Raw genomic sequence first — 20,513 nt, 5'->3', positions numbered from 1 at the left:
AAAAAAAAATTATAATGTAGATATATTGTCCAAATTTTTATTTTAGTGAACTGAATTGAATTAAAATGTAACAGAAGATTTTAATTTAAACTTTTAAACTTTAGACTTTTAAACTTTAATTTTAGACTTTTAAACCGATCAGAACATAAAAATACATTTTATAGATCAAAACAATTGTATTTGAAGACCAAATTAATTAATTAAATATAAACACGTGAAATTATAATAAAATACAAAAATATTTATCGTTAGGCACGGTTAGAATTTATCAGTGACAGCATATTGTTGTTATTCACTGCAGTTTCAGCTGAAGTTATACCAATACAATTTTTATCCAGTACTTTTTTGTTTTACGCAGTAAAAATAAGGGAAACCAATGATGACACTCTTTAGATTTTAGAACTGTGATTTATGGATCTTCAGACATTATCCTACTTTAAAAATTAATAGATACATTAAATAAAATAAAAAAACATTAAATAAAAATAAACACAAAATAAACAAAGTTCAGAAAAAAATCACTTTTGAAGTCAAAAAAATTAGGATAAATAAATAAAAAAATTAAAATTCATTCGTGCATTAATAAAAAAGGTCCTTAACAATAAAATTACTCAACTCTAAAAAGTTCAAAGATTCAGTAAGAATTAAAAATGGTCTAAAATAACACTGACTTAATAATTAGAAGTAGTTTGTGTAAGTGGCATCAGATGTATTATTTCCAATCTAAATATTCTGTGTTGGCAAAAAAAAAAAAATCAGTAAAGTAATATATTTCAGTAATTTGGCTAATAAAAACTTGCAAAACTATAAATTATAATTATTAAGATTTATTACTTCATATTTGTAATTCAAACAAAAGCATTAATTTTGTTAACATACAATTTACAGTGTTGTTAGAATAACACTATATTATGTAAACTGTTACATACAATATCATGTCACTACATTTGCATGTAATTCTGATTTATATGCATGATACACCATAGCTTATACACACACCATTTTTTTACTAAATTGTATCTTTGTAAGTAGTAATATATATGAAACTTACATCTGGATATTAATTTTATGTTGCAGATGCAAAACAGAATCGGAAGAACAAAACAGAAGAAAAGAAGAAAAATGGAATGAGTTAATGAAGAGAGAGAAATAGAAACATAGAATACAAGAGATGTTTATGACAGTGAGTAGTTGGCATTTAAACATTTAGAAAGGTGTTAGATATTTTCGAGAGGTAATAGGGTATTTTAGAGGGTAATAGGTTATAGGGTATATGCTTAGTAGAGGGTATAAAGTTTAGGATTAGTAGAATAATAGGGTATAAGGTATAGGATTAGTAGAGGGTAATAGGGTATAGGGTATAGGATTAGTAGAGAGTATAGGGGATAGGATTAGTAGATGCGATTGTGTAGGTCAAAATTATAGGTAGCGATTTTAGTTAATGGTTTTTTAACTAATAAAGTTTATGGAAATGTAATTGCTACCTAGCTTAGTTGGGGATAGGCTTAACCACACACGCCCGTAGGACTAGTCAGTAATACAGGCTGTCCATCCAGTCTAATCTGGGGAAAAAAGCCTGTTGGACTGTTCCTATGACTGGACAAGCGCTTGGGAATGGTAATATACAGCTCCCAGCACTGATCTGGTTAAAAAAAAAAAAGAGTCGGTTGCACTGTTCCTATGAAAGTGTTACAATTTTACCTCAGGAGGTTGTACAAGCAGCTTGATATATCCGATAAGATTGATTGGATCATTGGGGGTAACAGGTTAGACTTAGGGTATCATTTATGCTTAGGGTACCATCCTCCCTTGTTGTTGAAGTGTACAATCCCCTGGTTTGTCCAGGGAGACTTTGAGTCTTGGTGAGTGGCGTAGGTTAATGTAGAGTAGGAAAATTTCCGCTTACTATTCACAAAATAGCGCGTGTTTTTCTGAATAGGTTTTTTACATTTTCAGATGAAGAAACTATTTTTAATTAAATGCAGCTAACTAAAAAGATGAAGTTAGAAGATGTGAGAAATTATAAAGATTAAATGCCGCTGACTAAAAATATGAAGTTATGTGAGAAATTATGAAGATTAAATGCCGCTGACTAAAAAGATACATTAGAAGATGTGAGAAATTATGAAGATTACTTTCATGACAAATGAAAATTAGAAAAGAAAAAATAATGTAAGCGCTTTCTTGTCTTGTTTACAGATTTTATTTCTAAGATATTTAACATTATCTATAAATGTTATTCTCTTTATACAGGTATGTAGTTTTTATGTTCATAAATACAAATAAGAGTAATTAATTTTAAATGAAAACAATTATTCTGTTGAAATACGAGGTGCGACAATAGAGTAATGAGACTGATGTGAAAAAAATGTTGCTTACCGTTTTAGTCATGTTTAGTGTTGTCTCCTTCAAAGTAGATCCCCTCTGATTGCACACACTTATTCCAGCGCTTCTGCCATTGATGGTAACATTTCTGGAACTCATCTTCTGTAATATCCTCCAAGACTCTTGTCACAGCTTTTTGGACATCTTGTGTTGTTTGAAAATGGTGTCCCTTGACCGCCATTTTGACTCTTGGAAATAGAAAAAAGTCGAACGGAGCGATATCTGGTGAATAAGGTGGCTGTGGTAGTACTGAAATTTGTTTTGAGGTTAAAAATTGCTGTACTGGCAGAGCAGTATGGGATGGCGCATTATCGTGATGCAGAATCCAATTATCAGCAATGTTGGCACAGACACGAAGAACTCGTTTACGAAGTCTTTCTAAAATTTCTTTGTAAAAATATTGGTTAACTGTATGTCCAGGAGGCACCCACTCTTTATGAACAATTCCCTTGGAATCGAAGAAGCACATAAGCATGCATTTCACTTTTAACTTTGACATGCGAGCTTTTTTTGTTCTGGGTGATCCCTTTGAGCACTTTTGCGAACTTTGGCGTTTTGTCTCTGGATCGAATTGAAAAAACCAACCTTTATCACCAATGATAACACGGCTCAACAAATCTGGATTGATTTCCGTTTGCTCTAACAGATTGGCTGCCACATTTTTTCATGTTTCTCGCTGTTGTTGTGTGAGATTTTTAGGGACCATTTTTGCACAAATCTTTCTCATACCAAGATCTTCAGTTAATATTAGACGAACCGTTTCTCGATTGAGTTCTTCTGCAATCATTTTCACGGATAATCTTCGATCAGATCGTACGATTTCACGCACCCTGGTCAAGTTGACATCTGTCCGTGAGATTGATGGTCGTCCACTGCGGTCTTCATCTTCAACATTCGTTCTGCCTTCACTAAAAATTTTATGCCACCGAAAAACTTGAGCTCTTGACATAACCTCCTCTCCAAAAGCCTTCTGAAGCTTACCATAAGTTGTCGTCGCGTTTTCACAGAATTTAACGCAAAAAGAAATGGCATACCATTGCGCAATATTTTGCGGTTTCATTTCTGTGATGAGACACAAACACGTGTTCACTTATTACAGCACAACTCACGACTGAGCAGTTGCATCAATAATGTGCCGCTTGGACTAGAAGTAGCTTATAGACCAAGGTCAAAGATGGTGTGCCTACGCAAGCTGCAGGTTTGCCACATCTTGCAAAGAAAAATCAGTCTCATTACTTTATTGTCACACCTCGTATTTATCATAGCACTGATATGATAAAATTATTCTGTTTATCTGTCTAGACATTTTCTCAGTTTTCAATAAGATATGAGGTAATAAATGGCATATTGATTTTTAATTTCTCTTAAGTTATCAATTTTAATTTGAAAAGTTTTTGTTTCTTTTGATACTGATAAATGTGGCGGAATTGTGTTGTTCCTGGATCATTTATCAATAAATTCCTTAATGGAGAAAATTGTTATCTTTAGTCCACAGACAGACTTAGAATTTTAAAAATTACTTTCAACTGTTTATCTTCTGCCGGTAAATTAAAAAATATGTGAAAACCATTGAATGAGCTGAAGATGTGGATGTTTCTACAGATAATACATTTTTAGTTGTAGTCTTGTTGGTCTGCCAAGAAATTTACAGAACTATTTTTTAACATGACTGAAGGGAATAATCTATCCGAAAAATGGAACATACGCCACAATAGCAAAAAGATTGAGAATTTTCTCATATAAATTAAATACATGTATGTGTTTACAATATTACATGTCATTTTTCACACTCTTATCTTCCATTACAATTCTTGAATGATCTCTCCAGCTTCTTTCTGCAGGTTGTCATTCAAAAACTTTCTTAAGCAAATAGTTCTTACTCATCCTCATTAAATGTCCATACAAAGTCAATAGCTTTTGCTCGATTTTATTCTTAAACTGCCACTTTTCACTTTCATTCTTTTACAAAATTGAACATTCAGTAAAATCATAATATTCTACAAGGACCTACACTAAATTTCAGAATTAATTATCATTTGCAAGTAACCTCATGAAAACTGAACATAATAAAATGACATGTAAATTTTACACATGCAGATAAAAATCGTGAATTAAACTAATTTAAATGATATAAATTTAAAAGAAATATATTATATTAGTCCAAGAAACAGAACACAAATCACATTTAATATACTGGATACTCAAATTCCATAGTGGATGGGTTTTCTAACAAAGTTTTATGACAATTGCCACTAACAATGATGTGGCAGATCAATTATAAATATTATTAAAAAAATATCAGAAAAACTGCTCTGGTTTACAGAGCAATTTAAATATATATTATTGCAAATGAATATTTATTTTTAAAGGTACTACTTTGCTGATCTCCATGATACTGATTTACACCTTTCATTTGACAAAACTTAGGTTTGAATCCCAACACGCTTGGTATTTTCCAATCATTAAAAAAATATGTTTCTCATCATTAAAAAAAGAGAAAGGGAAAATTATTAATTGAGCAACAGCTTGCAGTTCTCGAATTGATTAAATAAAAAACAGGGATAAGAAGCAATTAAACTAAGCAAAACAACTGTTAAAATTCCTAATTACAAAAAAATAAAGCAATTAAAAAAAAATTTAACAATTAGGTGAAATTTTTAAATATTAAAAAAGATTTTTTTTGAGGATAGTTTGATGTTTTTTTAATTCTTTTTATTTCTGTGCTAATCTTTTGAAAGTATAACATAATTATTACATGTTGTATCTCTTAATACAAGGTTTTTTACAACCTGGGGGTGATCCCTTTCATATCAATAGGGGATCACGAAATTAGCCTACAACTTTACATGTAAACAATAATAATCATATTTCGATAAAAAAATCATTTATTATAAACACTTTACTTACATTTTTAAGTACACATATAAAGAAAATAAATTAATGAGATGGTTGCGTTTGTTTTTCATTTAAACGTTTTTTCATTGTGGATCTATGTTAGAAACACACAAAAGCAAATTGTTTTCAAGGGATAAAAGATGATTCCTACATTAAGTTTTTAATATAACCATAACGAAAAACCCTTTTCACAGAGGTAAGCCATGATGAAAGGGAATTAGTATTTTCAATGCTTCTGTGACTAAATTTCCATTTTCACTTTGACAAGAAAGGCAAAATGTATCTAAATCTTCAGATGTGAATTGTAGTTGTAATGTTTTATTGTCAGATATTTTGATGAGCTGGTCGTGAATCTCAAATTGTAACTTAGCAGCTTCAACAACATTTTTACTAAATGGATTCAGTACTCAACTGATCAAAAAATAATTTTTATCTTACTTCACCAACTGAATAATTACCTCGCACAAATGCCCTTCATACTATCCAAACTGTGATGAATAACAGTGTCTTCTTCATCCAAATCTTTTTCAATATAATCGGAAGTGAGTGGAAACATATCAAAATTTTTTCTTTGAAGGTGAATAATCCATATATCAAGCTTCTTAATGAAACCATGAACTTTGTCTGTCATTAATAAAATGTTTTTATAATGTCCTTGTAATTTCACATTCAAGTTGTTTAGATGCGAAGATACATCAGATAGGTAAGTCAATATACTCATTATTCTGTAAAAATATTGAGAATGGCATTTGTTTATCCTAGAAAAATATTATTAATTCATCTCGCAATTCTAATAACCGTGTTAATACTTTCCCTGTGATAACAATCTGCCTCTTATGGAAACATTTTTTCCTTTTTTCCCATTTTATCGCACAGTTTAGCAAACAGCCTATTCTGTAATGGTCGACTTTTAAATTTACCCATTTTTACAGCTTTACAAAGAATTTGTTTGAGATTTTCAGGCATATATTTTTGTGGCAAGAGTGTCTGTGACAGAAGCCGTGTGTCCATCTCGCTCTTGGTATAAAATGATCTTTTAATTTTTCCAGAATTCCATTTTTCTTTGGAAACTTTCTTTCTTTGGTAACTGCCTTTGCACCATCACTACTTCCTGCAACACATTTTATCAAATTTATTTTATAGATTTCATTAACTTCATAAAAAAATTAAAAAAAGACAGTCTTGTTGCATGACCAGGTATTGATTTACAAATCAAACGTATTTTCTTTGATTGATTTGCCCCTATTAGATTCATATCTCACAAAACATAAGAACTGAGACATTTTTGCCATATCTGTTGATTTATCAAACTTTCTTTTTCCTGTTTAGCCTCCGGTAACTACCGTTTAGATAATTCTTCAGAGGATGAATGAGGATATGTACGAGTGTGAATGAAGTGTAGTCTTGTACATTCTCAGTTCGACCATACCTGAGATGTGTGGTTAATTGAAACCTAACCACCAAAGAACACCGGTATCCACGATCTAGTATTCAAGTCCGTGTAAAAATAGTCGGCTTTACTAGGACTTGAACGCCGGAACTCTTGACTTCCAAATCTGCTGATTTGGGAAGACGCGGTCACCACTAGACCAACCCGGTGGGTCGATTTATCAAACTGAATATTAAAAAGTTCACTTGAACTCACTTGCTGACATATCTGATCGTGAAAATCAGCAGCTATGCCTTCATATTGTGCTGTAAGAAAGCAGAACTTTTTAAAAGTTTGGTGCTTTTCCTTACCTCTAAAAAAACTGATCATATCAATTGCAGCAGGCAATATGAAATTTCCTGCGATTGTATAGGTTTGGACATTTTAGCTACTTGTTATGAAATAAGATGCTTCAACTGTATTTTTATCAGTGTGGCTTGATTTATAGATAGAAGCTTGTTAAATTCTCAAAGTATTTAATTTTCTTTCAAAAATTGCAAGGGTTTGCTTTTATGATCCAGATGTTTAATTTCCAAGTGTCAAATTAATTTTGATGACTTCATGCTTTCATCAAAGAGGACTTGAAAGAAAACAACACACTATGGATTTCCATCCAATGAGGTAAAACCACAATTTAAATAAGTCATTGTAAAATCTTGTCTTTTTACCAATCAGTTCATTGGATGTAGATGGCTCACTTTGTTTTTCCACAATTTTATCCATTTTGCATAAGAATCTAATTAAAAGAAAAATAGGTAGCTTTCTTATGAAATCTGTCTAATAGCTATACCATTTGACCACACACTAAAAAATTAAAACCTCAATTATTATTATTTTCAATGAAACTATGCTTTAAGAAACTTAAATAAAGGCACCAGATGCACGCTTTGCATTCAAAACTAAACTGATGTTCTGTAATCCCTTACGCTTCTTTTATACTGAAGCATGACGTTTTCAAACATATATTACATGCATGTTTAAACATGATGGTCTCACAGCGAATATTATGGAAGCAGACCAAATTGCAAGGAATATACACATCAAGTTGGAACCTGTAAATTGCCCATGTTTGTACATTTCATACATGCATGTTCATACCTGTCACTATCGATGCAGCTAAATAGTTTTAACTAGGTTTCATTGGGTTGGAGTTGACAGTAGTGAAATATTTATTATATTTTTTTTTACTTTTTGTGGATCGTGGATCTAAGAAGGTTGAGATTCACTGCCTTAATATAACTCATATACACCTACAAATGCAGATATTTTCTTTACAAGATTCTGCCACAAATTACAATTTTCTTCTACTTAAAGACCTCTTCATTTTATTATCCCTACTAATTTTCAACATCCTCCTGTAGCATTACATTTTAAAGGTCTCTACTATTTTTTTCTTTTTACTTTTCATACTAATTGTTGTACTTTACAAAAATATTTTTAAGAAAATTTTTTTATTAGATTTATATTAAATAAAAACCGACTTCTTTTCTGAATAAAAATTTTTCTTTCTTTTACCATGTGCGTTTGACTTCTATCTTACTACTTGTATGTTCATACTTTCAATAACAAAGTAATTATAGATATCTTTCCCTTGATAGCAAAATTCTGCAACTTCTTGTATATTATATTCACCTACCAAATATTTAATTCTTCAGTTATATTTTTTCAGTCACATTTCGTTTATTTAGTTTTAATCATATCCATTTTTAAACTGAATTTCTTACCTGGAGATAAATCCATAACATTTACAATTTTTTTTAACTGAATTTTTGCTCCAGCCAAAAGAGCAATATCATCTATGAATCTTAACAACTCCCCCTTTTTTTTTGATAGTTCATCATAGTTCCTTCATTTAAATTAGAGAGTTTCAATTCCTAAATTATTTTTTCTAAACAAAAGTTGAAAAGTAACAGGTACAAGCTACATTCTGCCTTACTAAAATATTTTGTTATAAACATAAAATGAATATAAAGTTGAAAGAGATTATAACATACCACTAGTTCTTCTGTTTTCGTGATGGGTGTGTCCTAATGTAGAAACTGACAACATAATAGAATCACTGCTCCTTCCTTTCCCATTGCTAGAATATATTGAAACAGAATAAGATGTACCAGGTTCTAGATCTTTCAAATGAAAATCTGGCATCCCATGACTAGTAAGATTTGTTACTAAATGTCCAGCTTTGCCTTTACCCTGCCAAACTTCACAGAAAACACTAGTGGTAATCCTCAAAGCCAGCAGCTCAACGAACAAGAAGCCATGACTGGCTGTGGTTATTTGATGAACAGTTATATGGTGGATCTGGTTTTCCTGTAAATAGTGATAGTAAAGAAAATAGCAATAATACTGAAATAAGTTTTACTTTGTACAGTAGGTAATGCAGATAACTTATATTATGCATTTATAAATATTTAAATCTGACAAACTGTTGGAATAAATTGTAGATTATTCGCTTCTGATTATTATTTTGGGGGGTTTCATATTTTAGTATTTATGTTTGGGTTATTTAAAACTGCAGACTTTTTGAGTAAAAAGCTGAACCAAATTTAATAACATTTTCAAAAGTAACACTAGTTATAGAAGATGGTTGGTTACATGAGTGACTGAAAATATGAAGTAAGTTTTGAAAAATTGTAATATTTATTCAATTTGATTCAGTTTGTCATTAATAAGTTTATAACTTTGTACAATTTTCATCAACAGTTATCATGGAGCACTGTTATAACAGTTATACATAGTATAACAATTAACAGTACAACAGTACGATGTAACAGTACAACAGTTAACAGTTATGCATAGTATATTTGCACTAATCTAAATTACAATTTTACTTAATAGTTTTTTATAAAATTTTAATACAAAACATTACTTGCTTTGTTCATTTTAATAATTATCTTCCATTACAGTTTTTACTCCTTATTAGAGTAAGCAAACACATTTCTGAGTATGTGGGAAGGATTTTTATCATCTATCATTAACACAGCAATAAAAATTCATAATTATACTTTCATTTGCGAGAATTTTAAAGTTGCTTAAAGATTCAAAAAGGAATTGTTTGTCTTTATAAGAATATGGTATCATCTAATTCACAAAAAAAAAATTAAATAATAATTATTAAAAGCAATATCCCTGCATAGGTAATATCTTACAAGAGGCAATTATAAGCCCTCTCTAAGATACTGCCTATCTTGGAGACGAGTTTACTGTTGCATAGAAACAGTAAACACAGTAAACACGAGTTTACTGTGGACAGAAAATGATGTTTAAAAATAGAAAAGAATGGAATGAATTGTTAGTTGTTAATTAAAAAAAAGGAAAAAATAGAAAAAGAAAAAAAAAAAAAATATATATATATACATTTTGTACATGTGCAATTAATTGTTCTGAAGTGTAAGAGAAATAAATAATCTGCTCTTTTCTTCCCTTGTTCAATTAAACATTTTGAGATTTTATTTTAAAATCCTACAAAACAATTTACTCTAGGATTTCTAATTTCTTATGGGTTATTAAAATATAAAATGCTGATACATTAAGTGGATCATTAAGTACTGATACATTAAGTGCTGATCATGAGTGGATGAATTTGCAAGCTTGGCTATACGAGGCAGATACTTGCTGTGAAATGTGTACTACTCTATTCCATGACAATGTACTATTTCACCAACTCTGTATAATTAGTTTTAGTAATAAATTTAAAAAAAGTTAGACACAATGAAAATAGATATTTTTTCCCCAGTTTTTATTCCATCATTTGTGAGTAAGAAATTTTATATCACATTTATTGTATATTTATTTCACTGATAAATATATTTTACTTATTTTGCATTAATGCATATTTATTTTAATCAGTTGTAAAAAGTATTTATTTTAAAAGTTAAGTACAAAAGCAATTAATATACTAACGCAATTAGTGTAAAATAAATTTTCATATGACTCGTGCTTAAAATCAATAATAATAATAATAATAATAATAATAATAATAATACATAGTCAATGAGTAGTGTACGCTGGTAGTTTATTACTTAGTTATATCATTACTTATGTTTAGTCACTTCATTGTCTGAAAGCCAAGTCTCATAATCACCATAAATAAATGAATTTAACTTTGTTTTTAGTGTCCTGTAATGATATTTAGTTTGTTACGTAGTCATTAATATTTATGTAAACTCAGTCAGTTTCATAATTTTTAAAAGTTATTTTTGTTTTCATGCACGTTAAAGATGTATAAAAAAGATTCAAACCTGTCAGTGGATTGACTAGTTTTGATAAAGGCATTGTAAAAAGATCAGTTAATGGGGTTACACAGTAGAGAAGGAATTGCCTACTTTTAAGAATCTGGGTCAAAAACTTTTATCAGTTATTCCAAAAACAAAAACAAGGTTTCAAGTGGTATAAACTGCAAATAATAGGAAACTTTCAATTGAGAAATCAATTTTTGTTTTTTTTTGGGCTTGATGATATCACGACATAAGCTTGAAGCTTGTGCATGGGATATGGAAATGGAATTTTGCAGTGTATGAAAAATGGCATGCCTGACCGGGATTCGAACCCAGGTCACCTCCAGATGAAAGGTCGAGATACTATCACTCCTCCATTGAGATTGGTGGAGTATCTTCAGTAGAAAAGAATTAGATATTTAAAGGCAATTAGTAATTACAGAAAAACTATTCTCCATTTGTTTATTGAGATGAATCATATATTTCAACTTCACATTTAACGACAAAGTTATGGTTCAATGATTAGCAGTGAAGGATTTAAACACCAATTAATAAATAAGACAGTATAAATAATCAAGGTATTTTAGATTAGTAGTTTTGAAATCTAATGTTTTTGGTAATTAAAATCAAGTTTTTAAAATGACTAAATTTGGAAGGCTTAATAGTCTGACTAGGTGGGATTGTTATTCTATTAATTGAACAGAACATTAATTAATGTTTTTATTTAGAGATTTATTTATGGAGATGCTTTGCTATCTCCAGGAATTAGACCTGCCTGTTCCAAGGATTCTTGGAAAGGAAATAGGATGTGGTGCTTCTTGGTTGCAAGCATCTCTAAAGATCGAAAATTTACCATCTGGAAGTCGTAAATGGGACCCATGTTACCAATCTGCTAGAAACCAATTAACAATATGATCAATAAGTACAATGGGTACAACTCATTTATACAAACAGCTCTGTCTTACCCGATGAATGTGGCTGTTCAATTACATTCCCTGACAATGAGTTAATATATAAGCTTAGTGCCTATTCCTCTATGCTCTTTTGTGAGGCCTATGCCGTTTACTTTGTCTTGAGAGTTATTGAGACCTGTAGTGCCGACAGCTTCCTAGTAATAACTGACACTATGAGTGTACTTGAAATCTTGACCTGTAGACGATCTGAACCCATCGTCCAAATAATCTATGATATCCTTTCAAGAATAAACAAGGCAGTGGTATTCGGATGGGTCCTGGACCATTGTGGCATCCTGAGGAACAAACGGACTGATGAGGGTGTCAAGAGAGTGGCAACAAATCGTCTTCGATAGAATTAACATGTGAGAGCAACTTCATGAAAATAGTCTGTGTTAAACTACATTCTCAGTGGAATAAGTAATGGCTGTTAAGTCCTCCCCATGGCCTTATATCTCCCATCAGTGAACGTGAGATCCCTTATGGACTACAGTATGGGCAGTGAAAATAGACAAGTGGTAATGTTCCAATATTTATTATCCATTTATTATTCTTGTTTTAGTTTGTGTTTATTATGTTTGGTGTTTATTGCTTAATTATTTATGATCATGTAGTTAATTTATGTCACTAATGACTATAATTGGTGAGACTATAAACGATGAAAAAAAAGGCATGCTATAATTAACTTAAGGAAAAAAAATTATAAACATTGAAAACAGAAAAAATAATAGATTTACAAATGCAATAGGTAGATTTTCATTGTACTTGGTATGTATGTTTCTGCTAAATAACCAGTATGAAAAGCTGTGACTGATGTATCAAAGTATTTACTATAAAGATTATACTGATAAATTTTTAAAGTACACTACCAAAAAACCATTGTAATCTAGTGAGAAATTATAAAATCAGTCACAATTATTCCGAAGTACAAATAACTAACCAGCCGGTACAATATGAAAAACACAAGGTACTGTTTGTGATCCAAGAGAGTTCCGTCCCCAACAAAGCAATGTTCCATAATCAGCTTCTGAAACACGTTTGTAATTGGCAATACTTCTTCCTCCACCAGCTTCAAAACTCTCCACTGAACGTGCTTGAATTGGTGAGTTGTTGAAACTCCATCTGAACCAAATAGCTGGAGGATTAGCATCTACTCCACAACTGGTGGTTACTTCTAAACGAGATACTCCATATACTCTTTGCTGACTTAAACGACAGTGTAGTTCATCTATTGAAAAAAAAATAATAATAAAATATTTTTTTTTATCATTAATTTGATAAGTGGTTTGATGTAATTTTCCATTCCTTCCTATTCTATGACTTACCTCAACTTCAAGATATTTGCCCAAATAGTATAGATATAATGATTTGCTTAAAGAATTATGCTTTAATCATTGTCTCCATTCACAATTACTACCTTTAAAATCTCTTTCTAAAACCTAATTAGCCAACTATGAAAGTCTTAATATAATATCGAAAACATTACTTCTACTGCAAGTAAGATTCTTAACACAAACTTATTTCTTCTTCAGTTTTTCTTAAAACCTTTTCATTTAATGTCCTACAAAACTATAATTTTCAAATTCTCTCACAATGTTATATTTCAAATGTTAATTATTTTTTGCCTTTCCAATTGGCTATGTTTCATTCCCATAATGTGAATTACTCCATACAAATTTAAAAAATATAACCTCTCTAATTCCTAATTCATAAATTAAATTTATATCTGGTACCAGTAAGTAAATTTGTTTTTAAACTAATATAAAATTTACTTTTAGGTATGTAATTTAAAATTTTAAATTTTAGCTGTTAAAATCATTCAAATAATAATGTTCCATAATCAACTTCTGTAATCAATAACTAATGTTCTATAGTAAACTTGAGGTTTGGTTGCCTTACTATGGGCTACATCCTTTTTCAGGAACTACTCCTTAGTCTGATCTTTCCCCACATATCCGATCCAGCATGGTAACATTTATAACACTGCTCTCTGGTTTTTAAAGGCTTATGAGCACCCTTATCATCTGCCTCATGATTTATTTATACAGGAATCATTTATTTTTTAAATAAAACATAATAATAATAATAATAAATGATTCCTGTATTAAATGTTTCTGAAACCATATATCCAAATATGTTGTTGAATAACAGTAACATGGTGTCTTTTGCTATTCTTACAGAAAAAACATACTCTAAAGAATTAGTAAAATATAATAGTATAATATCTCCAAATATGGAGTAATGGTATGTAATTTTTTGGATATTTGTTTTAAAATCGAGTGGATAGTTAATTTTTTATAAGGCTTCAAACTTGGGTCCATAAACTTCTGTTCCTCAGAAAAATGAATATTTCTGGCTATTCTATGATTTCATTTTAATGCCTCAATTTACAAATGCTATAATATTTAATGTTTATTTTATTTTCAGTGTAACAAATCAAGGTTTGTTATACTACTTAATATCTATATACCTGTTCCTACCTCCCAGAGCTTTTTATTCAAAGATGGGTGTAGGAAAGATGAGAAAGCTACATAATAATACTATTGGAAAAACTTTTAGCTTTGTGTTTTACTTTCAGTAGGCTAATACTAAAATTCAATAGTATTATTACATCAATCATCAAATTAATTGCATAATGTGTCATTCATTAAAAAAAATCTTTATCTTAAATTAAATAAAGTATGATACTTGCATTTGACGTCCAAGTTAAATGGTTTACTTTCTGTATCTCCAGCTGAGCTAGATGCAAGACATGAATATAGCCCAGTTCCTTGCCTACTAACTGATTGCAATACTAAAGTCTGATTACTAACAATCACTCCAGCTGAAGAGTTAATTTCTACTTCACGTCCCTGAAAGATAAAAGTGCAAAAAATCCCAGTTAATACTATTGTACTAATATAATGAACCGGTAACAATTGTGATAAATATTACTTTAATAAAAGTAAAATAAAAAAATAAAAAATATTGGAATTTTCACTTTTTTATCAGACACATTTTCTCTTTATTGCATTAGATGTAAATGAAAAAAAGTTAAAACTCAATTATTAAGTTTTAAAGGGTAAGTAGCTTCAACGTATTACTGGAATACGCTTGTTAGTTCCTGGAAACTATTCATAAAGTAGACTCTAAGAAACTTTGCACTGAGATTAAACTTTCAACTCTACTTTCTATGTGTCCTTCAGTCTTTGATTGTACTCAGTATATTCATCATTTATCATGGAAATTTTATCCATCACAAACACTTCCATCAATACCAAGACCCTTATAGAAAAGCTTGACTTATAAACTTTCATCAGTTTATTTTTTAAATTAAAGTTTTCATGAGGTTTTTAGCTTAAAAAGTTTTAATTTTTTTAAATTGCTGTCATGATTATTATTTAGTATTACTATTTCAATTACATGACCTTTTGTAGTTTAAGTATAAAAAAATTATCCAAGATCATAAAAAAATCACAGTGGTACTCTTATTTAAGAATAAGTTAAACATTACTGTATTATTATTATGTATTTCAATTTTTTTTTTGTTAGTTGTTTACTAAATTAATGATAGATTACACAGTATTAAATATTATCTTGATAACCTATTTTGTATGTAGTTAATAAGTTTATAAAAAATCCTAACAATAATGATACGCTATTTTAAGTAACTGATCTTTAGCCATTAGTGAAATATAAATATGTAAATAAGAGAGTACCTAGCATTGTTTAATTTTAGTAACCTATGAGAACTAGTTTACTAAATGTGGCTTTTGACTATTGACATTTCATCTTTACATCTCAAAAGTAGTAGGATTTAATTAGTAAAGGTAAAATAGCCATTTATTTCATTATCCCTAATTAAACAATAAAACTGTGAATCTCCTCTTTCATTCATCTGTAATCCCCTGTTTCTGTAGTAGAATATCTCATATATGCAGAATTCATCTTATAATACATACCCAACCAAGATTTATAATAATCAATGTGGGTGTTGGTGAGGTGCAGAGGGTTACTGATTGTGGGAGGTAGCTAGTTTGGAATTAGGTGGACAAAATATAATATATTACAAACAGCTCATCAGTATCTCCTAGCTATCATTCTATTGATATAATATCTATCATTGTAGAGATGTAAGCAACAAGATACTCACTGCAGAATCAAGACATGCAGGCAGCTTCCAGTGGGACTCTGAATCAAAAAAGCTGTACAATATATTTAAAGTCAATCTGAATATTATGTGAATCAGAGAACTTGACAGAGAGCTACTAATAATATATACAACTTTGCATATTCGTTTTCAGATATAAACTACTATAATTGTAATATAAAAACAGATTGTTTACTCTATTACACATACATCAGACTGCCATTAATAATAACTTAATTTTTTTTAAATACTTTTTGAAATTACACTATTTTTAAATTTTTCCATTATTTTAAAAATAATGTTAACAGGTTTATGAGATGAAGAAAATATTAATGATTAAAGGTGTTAGATTAAAGGTGTTATGTCAAATATCAAACTTTTGATTTTAAACCAGAATAACAGTCATTAAAGATTGCATTTCCTAAAACATACTAACCTCAATTAATAGTTTATCAACCATTAAATACTTATATAATCAGTCTACCTCTTCTCCAGAACTCCAGTCTACCTGCAGGTAGACTCCAGATCTACCTAATCTCCAGAAATCTGTAGTTCTTTGCTTGAAAATTTTGAAAGGATGAAATTATGAGTAAGGCTTTGGACTTATAACATTTATATTAAAGTGAAAGTTATAAAATCAAAAATGAAAAAGAAAAAATTAAAAAGTAAAAGTAAAACAAGAAAAAGTAAAAATCAAGGTATGTCGCTAACAGCTCAGCCAATGTATAATAATTTGATGCATTGGAAAATTATCTTTTGATTGCACCTTTTGGCAAATCATAATGAAACATAACGTTTGTATCTAAAGCAAGAATAAACTTTCTTAAAATACACTTAAAAAGTTTTTTTTATTAAATTGATACAGTAGTTACTGTGAATAGGAAGCAAAATATCATTACCATAAATGTTAACAAGTTATGTATGCTCCTATTTAATAATTCCAATATTTGAAAAAATATAAGACTGCAGAATATCGCAGTCTACACTCTATATTGTCATAAACATCTACAAGTTGTTTATTGAAAAATGTACTGTTGTTAAAAACATCTAATTTCAAAAGTTAACCACTAAAAAATTTAATCAAGGTACTTAAAAAATATTTCATGTAATTAAAATTTTTAATACAATTTTATTGTAAACTTTATCATGGTACATTATTTTTTTTTTAACTCTTTGGGGTCTCACCTGAACAAAATTCATAAAAATATTGAATATTTTTCAATGAACAAGTTTACAAAAGTAAATCTTTAAAGGCTGATATAAACCAAATTTGGTTGAACAACATTAATATCTCCAGAATACTGCCACTTAAAAGTAGTAAAAAAATTATGTAGTAATTAAATAACAAAAAAAAAAAAAATAATAAAAACCATATAACCTTATTAAAATTCCACAAACATAAAATTATTTTTGTTTGTATAAAATTATATTACATTTTTTACTTTTATTAATTTATTTTTATTTATAATATACCAATATATCTTTTATATACAGATAAATTATTACTTACCAAAGTTTAGAAAACGTAAACACATAGATGCGCAATAGCTCTATATGGGGTATCTGAAGTAGTGTTGTCAGTGCTATAGTAAACTGGAACAGATACTGTACTAGTGGGAAGATACCATATACAGCAAAAACCAGTTGCTAATCCATCCCCACCCTATGCGACAACCGAGCTTTCTAAACTTTGACAAGCAATTTACAACTTACTATTTTTTTTTTGTTTTTGAACTTTTTATAGTTTCAAAAATTTTTATAATATATTTTAAAGAATATAAAGAATTCAATATTGTACTACTTTAAAAATGAACAATCATAAAACAATTTTTAGGTAAATACAATGGTTTATAAATATTTACATAAATATTGTATCAGAAACATCAAACAACCATTCCACTGGTAAAAAAAGTATTTTTAAAAATTACAGATCCCAAAAAGTTAATGATTTCTTATTTTTAGAAGGATATATATATATAATATACTATATACAATTTCCTAAGAATTGTAATATTAAATAATAATAGTACTATATAATAAAATTTGGCCATTCTACATTCTAATACTGATAAAGAATAAATACGAGAATTTGCTGCCTTTTATTAAATCACACATGCACATGACACACACACACACACACACACACACACACACACACACACACACACACACACACACACACACACACACACACACGCACACACACACAAATTGATTCATATAAACAAATAATTAAAACCTTTACATATTGACCTTTATATATTTATGATACTTCATATATTTTTGAAAAGCTTTCTATGTAACATATAAAAAAATATATACAATTTTGCAATAAACAAATAATCTGATGTAAAATTCACAGCATAAAACAGTTTATGTTAATAGAAAATACTTCAGACCACTGATCAGCAGGAAATAATGATGTTTAAAATAATCACAACTCATTTAATAAGTATCTGAAAATAAGCTATCAGAAAATTATTTGAAGATTATGATTAAATCCTTTTCTCAACAGTATTGCAGATGACACTCCTCTTAAAAATGTTTGGAAACTAGTTTTGTATGAATCAAATAATATATTTTTAAATTTAATATACTGGTTTTGTTTTTCTAATTTGGCACATTTATAAATTTTGTATTACTTGAGTAAGTTAAGTCCATGTTTTGTATGTGCTATATGTAAAATCTGCATGTTGTGCTTAATATCACTGCAAATGTCTCATTTTTATGAGATATGTAGGCTGGGCAAACTCAAATGCCGATTCACATTCAATGTGAAATTTAAATGTTCACATTTGTATACGAACAGAGAAAAAGAATGCAAAGGAAAACATATATGTAAAGAGAATAAAATATTACTTTATGACCTGGTTCTACAACATCTGACACAATTCACATAATACCATCCAAGAAGATGTTTGTCAAAGCAAAATACCAAAAGCTAGTGCCATGTTTGATGAACTGGTTTCCCTAGATAACCAAGTTTATGTATGCTTGGTGCAGTTCTCTGCATGTTGTTGACCTTACTAGTCAATTCCATGATAAACATTACATAAAAAAACAACATATTCAACACAGATCGATGTGACCTCATACTTAATAGTTAGGAGTACGGTTTTCTCAAACCACCTGCAATACAATTAAGAATAAACTGTATTTTAGTATTTGAAAAGATCTTTTGTTTGCATATTTTCATATATTTAAAACATGAGTATAGCTAATTTAATTTTGTATGAAAATAATTGAACTAATACAATAAAATAAGAATGCATCTTTTGATTAGTGCAGATTACAATATGTAAATTTTAATTAATTGTAGAACAAAAGTTCAAAGTTTGATTACTTAAGTGGTTTTATTTTTACAAGTATCTTACATTCAGAAATAACTGTCAAAATGAATTTTCAAAGTAAAAATCAATCTAACTACTTAATTGGACTGTATATATATATATATATATATATATATATATATATATATATATATATATATATATATATATATATATATATATATATATTGATATCACTTGATTAGTGATATCAATTTCAGCCTAAAAGAATTTCAAATTATTATGTATATCACACACATTGACAAACCACATTGATCATACCTTTCAAAAGGCTAATACCCTGAGCTAATCGGTGTGTAAATTCTGTTTTAGTTGAGGTTCTGCCACCTCTAGGATAATGGGAAGAATTTATTTCTTTTTATTAACAGAATAGTTCACCTATCATTGCCGATGAGCTCATACAACTTAGGCTAATTAGAAAGAGGTGCAATTGTTTGCTCATTTAAGATAAAAAATAGAGGAGCAAAAGTCCAATACCAGCACTACTGGTTATAATTATAATTTAACATGTGTTAGGCTCTTTACAATATTCCTAATTTTTCAATTCATCTACGACATATATAAATATATCAATCCATCAATATATTTATTTTAACAAACTAATGGGAAATGGTGGATTATCAATATCAAGCAGCCCTCACTAAAAATAAATTTTCACTCACTAAAAAATATTTGAATAATTTTTTGGTCTAAGGAATATTATTTATTTTTGGATAATTTTATATAAATTTATATATTTTTAACTTTAATTTAAGACCATTGTAAGAAAATCCAATAATTACTTCTTAAAATTTCATTTGAAATTTGGAAGACAGATTATTCTTCACCCAAATAGGACCTGATGAGAAAAAAATTATGCTATTTCATACTGTCATGGTATCACATTGACTCAAATGTTATAAGCAAACCAAAATTTTGTACACAGTTTAAATGTACTAATAAGCAAAGACAACACTATTGCTAATTGACAGTACGTACATTCTGCTACAAAGCACCTCTGTTCTACAAATTAATTCAATATAGTGGAGCTATTTAAATTTTGACATAAATTTTTATACTATACATGCATCATTATTTAGATGCTTCTACAGGAGAATGATATTAACCATATATTTTATAACTTCAAGTTTAATACAAATAATCTGTAGGCTTTAA

General features: G+C 29.1%; 1 protein-coding gene across 1 annotated transcript; it reads right to left on the bottom strand.

Annotated features, from left to right (window-relative positions):
• Window positions 1-6,127: 6,127 nt before the first annotated feature.
• Window positions 6,128-13,101, bottom strand: LOC142328120 (uncharacterized). The gene is made up of 3 exons (XM_075371640.1): window positions 12,820-13,101; window positions 8,704-9,019; window positions 6,128-6,391 (listed from the first exon to the last, which is right to left on the bottom strand). The coding sequence occupies exons 1-3, from the start codon at window positions 13,027-13,029 to the stop codon at window positions 6,207-6,209; spliced, it is 711 nt and encodes a 236-aa protein (XP_075227755.1). The 5' UTR covers window positions 13,030-13,101; the 3' UTR covers window positions 6,128-6,206.
• Window positions 13,102-20,513: the final 7,412 nt, after the last annotated feature.

The sequence above is a fragment of the Lycorma delicatula genome, chromosome 7 (assembly GCF_047948215.1).
Source record: "Lycorma delicatula isolate Av1 chromosome 7, ASM4794821v1, whole genome shotgun sequence".
Lineage (NCBI taxonomy): Eukaryota > Metazoa > Arthropoda > Insecta > Hemiptera > Fulgoridae > Lycorma > Lycorma delicatula.
Note: the sequence above shows the minus strand (reverse complement) of the source record. Positions and strands in the feature narration are given on the sequence as shown.

Excerpts from the sequence above, each read along its gene's own strand:
- LOC142328120 (XM_075371640.1), bottom strand. The coding sequence starts at position 13,029 with ATGCTAATCCTCCAGCTATTTGGTTCAGATGGAGTTTCAACAACTCAC. Across the intron at positions 9,020-12,819 it reads TTTTCATATTGTACCGGCTG|GAAAACCAGATCCACCATAT; the intron begins GTTAGTTATTTG and ends CACTATTTACAG. Across the intron at positions 6,392-8,703 it reads CGAAAACAGAAGAACTAGTG|GAAGTAGTGATGGTGCAAAG; the intron begins GTATGTTATAAT and ends AATGTGTTGCAG.